Genomic DNA, 12154 nt, shown 5'->3' with positions numbered 1-12154 from the left:
ACCGAATTCCGGCGTTCCTGGCATAGCCATTGAGCCGGTTTAGGTAGTCGCAAACATGTTCCTTGTCTTCGCGCTTGGCTGAGTAGTAGCGAGTCTCCGCTGACTGGCTGAACTGGGAGCAATAGTACTTGATGAAAGCTTCGCTTAAGAGGCTCCACGTTCGCTTGGTCTTCTTGGGTAGTTGTCGGTACCAATGTAGAGCGCCGTCCCGAAGACTCAGCTCGAAAGGCATGCACCAATCGTTGGGCGATGCTCGTGTTCCTTTCATCTCGTAGACAAAGGCGCGAGGCCATTGCATCGAGTTCTCGCTCTTGTTTCTGGTGCCCGAAAACGCCTTGATCTGCCCCAGTGGGCGATGCGTTGCCACCTCGATCCTCGGAGTCGCGTTAAGCAACTCGGATTCGGTCACCTCACGGATTTGGCGCAGGTACTCGCCCATCTGCGCTCCTCCATCGCCGGTAAAGTCCGCTTCTTCCTCCGACGAGTCGTCGGTGGGCCCGTTGCGGAGGTTCGAGCTCCGTCTTGAGTTGCTTTTCATGCCCCTGGCCGATTTTGAGTCATCGGTGGTGCGTCCAGCGCGGTCTGAGTAGCCCGTAGTTGGTGGAGTCACCATGTGGGAGTCTTGAAAGTACGGGGATCGCTCTCCTGACGCGCTAAACACCCCTCCGATGGGTTTTCGGCTGGGGTTTTCGCGGATTGTCCTCTTCGGAGTCGTCGGCAGCGGTACGCTAGCCGGGTCGACCACTTCGCGAGTCGCACGAGTCTTCCGCGAGTCGTCCAGAGTGAACGAGTTCACGCCGAAGGCTGTGCGGAGTCGCTTCTTCCATTTCCAGAGCTCCGCGCCTGCTTCGGCCGGCACCCAGCACTCCAGAGTCGACGGCGAAGGGTACTCCAGAGGCCGAAGACCCAATGCTTTCAGAAATCGTTCGGTTTCCTTCACCACTTGTTCGATTGTTACCGAACTCACTGGGCGAGCCAACTCGTGACACAAATCGGCCCAAACCGCCTGGCGAGTCATCGTTGGCTCGAATAGCTCACCCCAGTCGCTCTTCTTCATCTCTTCGTATAGTCGACCGAGAACCTTGTTGGCCGCCGGCGTGTCACCGTTGAGTGGCGGCCGGTTACCGGAGGTTTGCTCGGTCACTTGAGTCGTCAGGACTGGTGACCTCGAGTCGTCGGCGGCGTCTTCAAAGTCTTCCAAGTCGTCATATGCAGGCCCTGGGCCATCCACATCATCCAGTTCATCCGCGAGGTTGCGCGTCACAGAACGCGTGTCATCGTCAAGCTCAACCGCGAGGTTTCGCGACAACGAGCGCGTGCCCACGCTGCGTCCCGCAGACAGCACTGCATCTTCCGGAGTCTCGGGTGTCACCACCGCTAGCGCAGGCGCCTTCTCCTCCAGGTAATCGTCGTAGTCTTCATCCATTTCTTCGTCCTTGGCGTCGGATCCAGTCATCGAGTCGTCGAAGCTGACGGTCCGCTCAGCAATCGGGTCGAGGTGCGGCGTGATCAGGGCCGCAGTCGAGTCGTCGCCACGCGTTCCGCCAGTCTTCATTGGGGTTGCTGGTACCGCTGAACGTGATCCTTTCGCCATCCTTCTTTCTTCGTCTTTTTCTTCTTTTTCTTGTTCTTGTTCTTCTTCTTCTTCTTGGTTGCTCGTAAAGTCGATCGACCTGCAGTAGCACGAGACACAGAAGGTCACACCAATCCCGGGTCGCGGCACCAGTTGTCGTGTAGGAACACGCGCTAAATTATATATGGCACACTTTCCCCACCAACAACACCCACCGAGTCACCGAAGACTCAATGGGCTTGTTAGGGTTAGAACCTGTAGGCCCAAGAACTTTCCCTTGCACCGGGTTGATGTTTCCCCTGTGTACCGAGCTTCCGCTAGTCGACCGACGGAAGACTCAGCGTCACTAGCCACGAGCAAAGGCTAGCACGCTCTCACACACAAAATATACCTCGCAGGCCCTCAGAAGGTAGGGTCCCGGCCTTTTACGGCGTGATACGAGGGTGCCGGAGCTATACTCCGGCGGGAAGAAATAAATGGAGTGCGCTCTCGCTCCTCCAGTTCCTGGCGACGACTCGTCGCTACCAATACACCGGCCACTAACTCTTGGCCCTGCCAGGGATGAACACACGCTACACTAGTAGATGTGCCCACCGACAGTCATAATCCTACCTACCAGGTTTACCTTGAGCTGCAGGTCGTTCACTGCAGGCACCGGTGTCGCCCTTGCGTGGTTGGGAGGAAAAGCTGTTCTGTTATTGTTGCCCGAAGGCTTATCTGGTCTTCTCTTAAGTTTCCTATCGATCAATACAAATATCAAGTATAAACGCGTCCGTTTTTGGACCGCCAGTTGTAACTCACGACTCCTCGGTGCTTTCTCTGCGACGTGGCGGCGTTACCGACGACTCAAACGGCCGCTGAAACGCCACCGACGACTCGAGACAGGCGCCGACGACTCATAGGTTCGGATCTTGCCAGTAGGTTCGCACCGTACTTAGCGAGCTGCAACCGCCCGCGCTTGACTTGGGACCGTCGACGAGTCATCGTCACCGGCCTATTTAGGCCAATCAGCGATCAGGGAGTTTAGTCCAATGACTGGCGATGGGTTGTGACTTGCCAGTTAGCGCCGGCGCCTCGAGTCTTCTTCGCCCCTCGTCCCGCCTTTGGGTTTTGGCCTTGGCTTCATTTCCCGATACCACAGATGCCACCGCGGCGCGCTTCGACACCTTCTTCTTGCCCGTGCGGGCGTCGACCACAGCTTCACCAGAATCCGGCTTCGATGTCGCCCGCTTGCTCGTGCGTAACGGTGCGGGCTTGGACGTGTGCCTCGCAGGCGCCGTCGTCCACGGCTCGTCCGCACCCGTGACGTCCACGACGTCAGGAGGAGCGACGCCAGCAGCAGCCGCAGGGAGCTCGCTATCCGATGGAGCCGTCACGGCCCTGGATGACGGGGAGCTGGGGGGGGGGGGGCTTGGTCGGTGGTCCCGCGGGTGATCATGGCGTAGCTGGGTAAAGTAACCCCTTCTTCGTTGCTTGCTTGTTGGCCTGTAGACAAAGTGAGGGAAAACGCCACGCGTCCATCGGTTGGTCTGCGGTGTAGTCACCCCCAATGTACCGGTATGCACCAGTATACCGGAAGCACAATTCTGAAGTGGAAAACACAATTCCCTGGATCTGCCATGGAATACAGCAGTGGCTTGTAGCCACTTGTGCGTGTAACCCCGTTACAGAACTGGCCTCAGTAAATGCTCCCCCCTACCCAGAGGCACCGTCACGGAGTAAGCACAAAAAGAACTGTTGCTCGGCGAACGATAACACCAGCAGCAGTAGCGCACACATCGGTGGGCACTCAGACTTACACTCACGACAGTTGCAGGCGGTGCCGCACCGTCTCGGGACTTGGGCAACCAGCAGCTCATTGGCCGGAGGCGGAGGCGTAGCGCGGCGCTGGGCGACCAGCAGCTCCTCGGACGACAGCGGAACCAGCGTCTCCTCGGGCAGTGGCGCAAGCTCAGCGTAGCGCGTGGAGGTGCAAGCAGCAGCTCCAGGGGCGACGGTACCAGGTCAGCATGGTGCGGGGCTGCGCAAACAGTAACTCCTGGGGCGACGGCACAGGGTGAACACGGCGACCAGCAGCTTCGCAGGCGGCGGCACAACATCAGCGCAGCGCGGTGCGGCGGTGCGTGGTGGCTGGTGGGGCTTCTGCTGGCGGTGTAGAGGCTCGCCCGTCGCTTCTTGTCTGACTGATTGATGAATGAGGGCACGCGGCACCAGATTGGTGGTTTAGTGTGGTGTGATGTCACTAAAGGAAAATAATTGTCATAAAACTGATTTTGCATTTCTACCAGTCCGGGTTGGACGCGGGTCAGACCCGTTGCAATTTTGACGGTATGCGAAGGAAGGCAATTTTTCCGGGATCGGTAGGCAAGTTCAAGCAGAAGGAGTGCTGGCACCGAGCTCTCTTCCACGAGGGGCGTGCGAAGAAGTAGGTAAAGCAGTCATTTCACAATTTTCCACTGGCGAAGCAGTCAGATAACCCGCCGCTCCACACGCATAGGGGCTTCGGCCAGCGCAACGCTTCCGAGCCGGACTAGCTAACACTTCAACATGACTTGACTGCGCCCCCAATTGCTGATAGACCACGGAAAACGCCTTCTGAACATTTTGCTCCGTATATTTGTTTTTACTTTTGATGTGGTTCCAGCTCGGGTTCAGTCAAATGGAGTGCAGAATCCGAATCTACGTGTTAAAACGCATCCTAATAACAACCATAGCAAAACAAAAAAACATTTTTTGAATTCTGAACATGCTCGCTTTGCGCCAAACGGCACCCTGAGCGACACACTGGTAGTCTGGGTCGTTCGATAGCTCAAAATGACGCTAAGACACAGGGCTAGGTGAATATATAAAAACTGGATTCCGTACTTAGGCGTTAACACCGAAAATGTTCTTCGTTGTCTCATATGGTAATATGGAGTACGGTAATGATACGTACTCCATTCTTTGTCACAAATAACGAACTTCAGTGGCATACATATGAAAACTATGCGGTAATGTAGGTCATGAGAGTTTGAGCGCGCACTTTTTGAATTTGAGTGTTGACTTGGAGAATAACGCCCCGTGGACTTTGGGAAGCACTGGTTCGGCTTCGCGATTCATCGCGATGGCGATCCCACCGATCCCAATCCCCGCAGCGTTTTAGAACCACAAACAGGGAAAACGTACCGACAGGTGAAGTTTGCAGGGCAATGGACCCCCTACATGACACCGCGATGGCACGCTCTTACCTCCAAATATCTTTGACCTCGCATAGTATCAGTTACAGCCTACCAGCACTCAAGATAAGATGACACCGTGCTAGATATTGTACTTGTCACTTACGCCCGAAGAGCGACGAGCCAAATAGCTCACGCAATCTCGGTTGACCACTCGAATTCAGTTGATCATATGGACCGTACTATTTCTGCGTACGATTGCTGTTGACACTATGTTAGCGCCGATTACGACAAGTTGTGGGAATCAGCGATTACGTGCACCAGCATTCTCTCGCTCAGCTGGGCTGAGGTTAGACTTGCACTGTTCATTTTCCTATTCGACTCAAGAGCCACAAAACCACAAGCCCGAACAGCCATGGCCAGCAGCTTCTTGGCCCCGCCGAACCACTATTTGTTCAGTGACGACGTCATTGGTGGCGTCGTGCAGCGTGTCAGCTCCATTCGCGGTCGATTCGGAGGCGATGGCGAGTACGCCAGACCGAGGCAAACGTTCCATCAGCTAGACACTACCACTTCGATCGACCACAAGCGCCAGCTTCAACTCGAATCACTTCCGGAAATGACCTCGAAGCGCACAACATACAGCATGAACTCAAACACTACTGAGGAGTGGAAGCCGCAGTCGACTAGACGCAAGATGAAGGTCTCCGCTTCTCGACGCGAGCGATGTCGGATCAACCAGGCGAGATACAGGCTGAGGCAGCGACAGCACGAGGAAGATCTCGACAAGAGCATCCGCCAGGTGCAGGAGCAGATCCAGGACCACGAGACGCGGCGGCAGGACATTCTGCGCTGCTCTCCGACGAACGAGAGCGTGTGGGTCGTGGCGACGGAGTACTTCCGGCTGTTCCGGTACGGGTTCATGGCGCCCATGATGGTGCCCGAGTCGCCCTCCTCCAAGTCCTCGTTCTCTCTTCTCACCACCACCAAGAAGCAGGACCCACTGACGCTGAAGCAGTTGAATGTGCAGCTGGAGTTTCTGAAGGAGAGCATGGCCGAAGAAGTGACCGACGGCGTCGTGTGTGGCGCGGAGGCTTTGATGGAGAACTGGAGACTCCTGTCGCGCTACCACGGCGACGTGCACTACCAGCTCAAGCGCCTGGAGCAGCTTAGCGAGGACTCTCTTTGCGCCGTCACGACAACCAGCGTCACTATGACTGAGAACACACTGCGCCATGTGTACCCCCACCTGGACGTTGAGCATTCGACACTTGCTGCAAAGTTGCTGAACCAGCGGCTGGTCATGCGCGGAACGGTGCGCTTCGACTGGGACAACGCTAGCGGCCGAGTGGTGCGAGTGGAGTCCAAGGTGGACGCTCTGACGCCAATGCTGAAACTACTGGGCAATCTTGAAAACGTCGCTGCTGTCTTCGAAAAGGCTCTGATGACTCCCGAGGGCAGGTTTACCGCCACCGATAGTGCTAGCGGCAACAAGTAATTAAACTGTAGTTTTATGAGTAAATTTTTAGTCATGCAAATTTGTGCTAAACGTTTGACATCATTTGTTGCTACTGTTTGGCACGTTCGCGATCTCCGATGACCGAGCGTACAAAGCCAGCTGTTCAAGTATTCGGCTCCGTTCTTATGCGACACGGTGGTAGCCACCAGCATCACTGCACATCCGCACATTGTGCATGTCGTGCACGTGGCAATCACCCTCATATCCATATGAAGACTTCGTCATGGCGTTTATTCGGACGACCACGATGGCCGACGTCACGGACGGAACTTTGTTTGGTGTAGAGCAGCTACTGGAGAATTGGCGATTGTTCTCACGCTACCACGACGACGTAAGCGTCGAGGTAAAGTGTTTGGAGCAGGACGATGGCGGATCCATGACCACGATAACAACAACCAGTCTTACCATCAGATTCATCACGTGTATCCACACCTTGTTCACAGCGAAAACGGAGTGCAAGTATTTTCGCCACTCGCGGAGAGACTGGTAAACCAACGCCTCGAGGTGCCCGGGTCTGTGCGCTTCGACTGGGACGCCGACGCTGCCTGTGTAGCGAGACTGGAGTCCACAGGTGACATGGTGATGGCGATGATAAAGTTATTGGGTAGTCTGAAGGATGCAGCTTGCGTATTTGCGAGGGCCCTGGTGGCTGCTGATGGAAAAATTATTGTGAGCGAGACGTCCTCCACCGCTTTCGGTCAGGCGTCAGAACCGTAGATGAATTTTATGTTCAACCCTTTGCTACCGATTGAATTCTGTGCCGAGTTGGATGATTTCCTGGTGCAAAGAAGACACCAAGGAGGAGGCTGATGCACGACTTTCGTACTAATACTCGAGAGGAATGCATCGGGGTCAAGTAAATAGAATGATGTATTATTAAATTTATCAATAACATATATATTGACGCAACATTCTTCTCATATGAAAACTCATGCAGACGAAAAGTCACTCACACCTGAGCGTTCTTGACATGTGAATTGACATTCCCCTATCGAACTCCTATCAAAGTTGTGATTCAAAACCAACACAGCGATACTATAGTACACAGCGTCGCCACTGCAGTCACAGGATGGGTGCTCAGTACACTGCTACCATGTTGACGCTGTGCCTCCGAAATTCGAGGAGATACCGCAACAACTCGAATGTTTTTGAACATACTGCTCCGTCGAGGTGCGTCCGGGCCTGTCTGGGCTGATGAGTGAGGGGCGACGGCAATGCTCCGAGCACTTGTCATCACCGCAACGCAACGATGGGAGACGACTGGCGTGCAGGTTTGTCTTCCAGCATAACTAAAACTGATACTGTACTGTACAGTCTGTACATGTATTTTATTCTTTTAGGTAGTTATCCAACGCAACGATGGACTTACAAGTTGTAAGTTACAACAAATACTGACGTTATGTGGACGAACGTACATGTACATGTATTAAGCTCGATCCAGCAAGAATCACCGTTATCAATGATCAGCTGATCCCCAGCAGTGAGAAAGCCAACGCTTTTGCTTGCGTGCATGTATATTGTAGAATCGGCACTTGAGTGCACGGACGTACATTTGCATTGAGGGTAGGAAACATTGTGGTCTAGAACTACTACACGGCTACACGCAATAGATCACTCGGGGAGGATAGGATGAAGCTGCAGCTCAGCACTTGTACGCTCCCTCCTCGCCTCCTCTCTCGGCGGCTTTGGTGTCGGCGTCTTCCTGGCGACTGGCCGCCAGCAGCGCCGGGTGACGGTGATGATTGCAACCCTGCTCAAGCTGCCGGTGTCCACGACACACTGCCAAGTTGGATTAGTGGTGTTCGTGAGTCTTGCCAACTCAAGCTGGAGGAGAATGAATGTCGTTCCCCACGGTGGGGAAATCCTCCTGAGCTGGTTGCTCACGGTGCCCACTGCCGGCGCTGTCGCTGCGTTCTTGACGATGGTCTTCCGCTCCTACCTCCACAACTAGCTTGCCTTGTGCATTCCCGTCAGACATACTGTACCGAATTCTGTCACCCTTGGTAATCGGCGGCGTTGTGAACCAAACCCCTATGCTCGCATGAGTCGTCTTGCTGGGTCCTGGGTTTGCGGCCGCGTGCTGCTGTCAACCCATAGCAGTAAATATCCTTCCTCCACGATTGCACGGCGTTATTCTCGAAGTCAACACTCAATCAAAAAATGCGGACTTTGAGATTTGAATGCTCGTGGCAGCAAAATCCGGAGGAGCCTCGCCTCTTCGACGGTGAAAGATATTTTTTACTTGGGAAATGTATTGGACGGATCGTCAAAGAGATCTGATGGAGGACCAGCAGCATGGACGAGCTGTGAGAGCGTGGCGAGACCGAGTCGAGGAGCCGCAGCGGCTGGAGCAGGAGCAGCATGGCCGTCATGCGAACGCGGGGAAGACCGAATGGAGGAACAACAACATGAACAAGCGGCGCGGCGACACACTGTGTCACACAGTGATGAGAAGGCGCAGATAATGGAGAAGCGTTTGGAGGCGATTACAGAGGAGGCCGCAACAAGAGTAGCGGCGGGGAAGCTAGTCCAGTTGCGCGCGGAGGCACTGTCGGAGATGCGAATGAGAGTTCTGGTGGAGGAGGCCACGACATGGACGGCAAAACATTTGACCGAGCTGCGTGCGAAAGCACGGCCGGAGATCATGACAATGGAAGAACTGTGAAGGACAAGAACGATGACAAAGACCTCCCATGAACTGTTAAGTCGGGACGGAATTCGTCGCGTGTCACGGGTAGGGTGTTGCATAGCTTGCATATTTTCTTTGCTGGGCTACTACCGAGGGTATACCCGTAGGCGTTGCTACTCTGAGCGCGGCTTCGAGTGTAGTTGACCGTCCAAACCGTAATCAAACCAAATCAAATTAAAAAAATGCCCACTCAAATTTAAAATACCTTCTATATATGATACCTTCATATAATAATTGTCATGTAAAATGTTATACCGTACCTCACAGAAAGAATGCTTCGGGTGCCGCACGTTTGGCGCTCTTCTTACCGTTTGCAGGCGTGCCAAAAAGGCAAATATGCATTCATCATGTTAAGATTTAGCTTGCAAATTTCAAAAGTGGGAAAGCGTTCCACAGCTTCCCTACTCCAAAGAGACCTCGAACTTCAGCAGGAATGGACTGGAGGACGGTGTTTACCGTCATGTGCTCCATAAATGGCATCCATTTAGGGTAACACGAGTACTTGGATACCCAAAAAACATGCACGCCATCTTTGCATGAAGAGAGTCAACATAGAAGACGAGTATTACAGCAAGAGCTTGGTGCTTGAACTTAAGCCGGGGAGGGCGTCCTCCCTTTGGACTGAACCCTGGCAAGTTGTAAACCCCTGAAAACTGCCTTAACAGGGCACGAAATGAGGTTCTAGAAACGATTACAGAGGAAATTCAGCGTGAAATCAGGAACCAGGGCGAAAATTACAAACCGATCTAAACTTGTAAAGTTGTCATCAGAGCCGTGCTGCCACAGCTTCATCCAATCCGACTCACTTGGATCTGGAATGCAGTTCAGCGTGGCATAGTGACGCACCCACAGCAACCGGCGTCGCTCATGGAGCACCAATTGCTCATGAAGCCTTCTCCGGCGCTCTTTGAGAGCCGCAGCTAGGCGGTCTCGCGTTCGCATGTGCGCCGATATGGCTAGCAACGCCCCGCCCCACGCATGGTGCGCTCCCCGCCTGAAGGCCAAATGACACGCGAGCATCGCGTCTTCTGAAGATCTCAAAATCTGTTGACGAATTCGAAATTTTGTCCGAGTTACATGGTACATTTACATCTGCTCTTGTACTAATATGAGGCATTTGAACACGACCAGATTAAACGATTTTAGTCAGGTTTTGGAAGTTCGTTTTCGCACAGAGTGTGAGATCGGCTAATCTACGTCACCTAATCCCAGCATTAAAATTGATTCCATAACACACTTTTAGAATGGTTATGGAAGGCGCCCACTGGCGAAGCAGTCAGATAACCCGCCGCTCCACACGCATAGGGGCTTCGGCCAGCTCAACGCTTCCGAGCCGGCCTAGCTAACACTTCAACATGACTTGACTGCGCCCCCAATTGCTGACAGATCACAGAAAACGCCACTGAACATTTTGCTCCGTATATTTTTTACTTTTGATATGGTTCTAGCTCGGGTTCAGTCAAATGGAATGCAGAATCTGAATCTACGTGTTAAAAAGCATCCTAATAACAACCATAGCAAAACAAAAAAACATTTTTTGAATTCTGAACATGCTCGCTTTGCGCCAAACGGCACCCTGAGCGACACACTGGTAGTCTGGGTCGTTCGATAGCTCAAAATGACGCTAAGACACAGGGCTAGGTGAATATATAAAAACTGGATTCCGTACTTAGGCGTTAACACCGAAAATGTTCTTCGTTGTCTCATATGGTAATATGGAGTACGGTAATGATACGTACTCCATTCTTTGTCACAAATAACGAACTTCAGTGGCATACATATGAAAACTATGCGGTAATGTAGGTCATGAGAGTTTGAGCGCGCACTTTTTGAATTTGAGTGTTGACTTGGAGAATAACGCCCCGTGGACTTTGGGAAGCACTGGTTCGGCTTCGCGATGCATCGCGATGGCGATCCCACCGATCCCAATCCCCGCAGCGTTTTAGAACCACAAACAGGGAAAACGTACCGACAGGTGAAGTTTGCAGGGCAATGGACCCCTACATGACACCGCGATGGCACGCTCTTACCTCCAAATATCTTTGACCTCGCATAGTATCAGTTACAGCCTACCAGCACTCAAGATAAGATGACACCGTGCTAGATATTGTACTTGTCACTTACGCCCGAAGAGCGACGAGCCAAATAGCTCACGCAATCTCGGTTGACCACTCGAATTCAGTTGATCATATGGACCGTACTATTTCTGCGTACGATTGCTGTTGACACTATGTTAGCGCCGATTACGACAAGTTGTGGGAATCAGCGATTACGTGCACCAGCATTCTCTCGCTCAGCTGGGCTGAGGTTAGACTTGCACTGTTCATTTTCCTATTCGACTCAAGAGCCACAAAACCACAAGCCCGAACAGCCATGGCCAGCAGCTTCTTGGCCCCGCCGAACCACTATTTGTTCAGTGACGACGTCATTGGTGGCGTCGTGCAGCGTGTCAGCTCCATTCGCGGTCGATTCGGAGGCGATGGCGAGTACGCCAGACCGAGGCAAACGTTCCATCAGCTAGACACTACCACTTCGATCGACCACAAGCGCCAGCTTCAACTCGAATCACTTCCGGAAATGACCTCGAAGCGCACAACATACAGCATGAACTCAAACACTACTGAGGAGTGGAAGCCGCAGTCGACTAGACGCAAGATGAAGGTCTCCGCTTCTCGACGCGAGCGATGTCGGATCAACCAGGCGAGATACAGGCTGAGGCAGCGACAGCACGAGGAAGATCTCGACAAGAGCATCCGCCAGGTGCAGGAGCAGATCCAGGACCACGAGACGCGGCGGCAGGACATTCTGCGCTGCTCTCCGACGAACGAGAGCGTGTGGGTCGTGGCGACGGAGTACTTCCGGCTGTTCCGGTACGGGTTCATGGCGCCCATGATGGTGCCCGAGTCGCCCTCCTCCAAGTCCTCGTTCTCTCTTCTCACCACCACCAAGAAGCAGGACCCACTGACGCTGAAGCAGTTGAATGTGCAGCTGGAGTTTCTGAAGGAGAGCATGGCCGAAGAAGTGACCGACGGCGTCGTGTGTGGCGCGGAGGCTTTGATGGAGAACTGGAGACTCCTGTCGCGCTACCACGGCGACGTGCACTACCAGCTCAAGCGCCTGGAGCAGCTTAGCGAGGACTCTCTTTGCGCCGTCACGACAACCAGCGTCACTATGACTGAGAACACACTGCGCCATGTGTACCCCCACCTGGACGTTGA

The 12154-nt window shown here is 53.4% G+C and overlaps 1 protein-coding gene across 1 annotated transcript; it reads left to right on the top strand.

Moving 5' to 3' along the window:
* Positions 1 to 5143: 5143 nt before the first annotated feature.
* IUM83_13660 (BZIP transcription factor) lies at positions 5144 to 6226 on the top strand (the record flags this gene model as incomplete). Its single annotated transcript, XM_067938354.1, has 1 exon — positions 5144 to 6226. The coding sequence occupies one exon, from the start codon at positions 5144 to 5146 to the stop codon at positions 6224 to 6226; it is 1083 nt and encodes a 360-aa protein (XP_067790746.1).
* Between the last annotated feature and the right edge of the window lie 5928 nt (positions 6227 to 12154).

The sequence above is a fragment of the Phytophthora cinnamomi genome (genome assembly GCF_018691715.1).
Source record: "Phytophthora cinnamomi strain GKB4 chromosome Unknown Contig44, whole genome shotgun sequence".
NCBI classification, from domain to species: domain Eukaryota; phylum Oomycota; class Peronosporomycetes; order Peronosporales; family Peronosporaceae; genus Phytophthora; species Phytophthora cinnamomi.
This window is presented reverse-complemented; position numbering and strand designations above follow the sequence as displayed.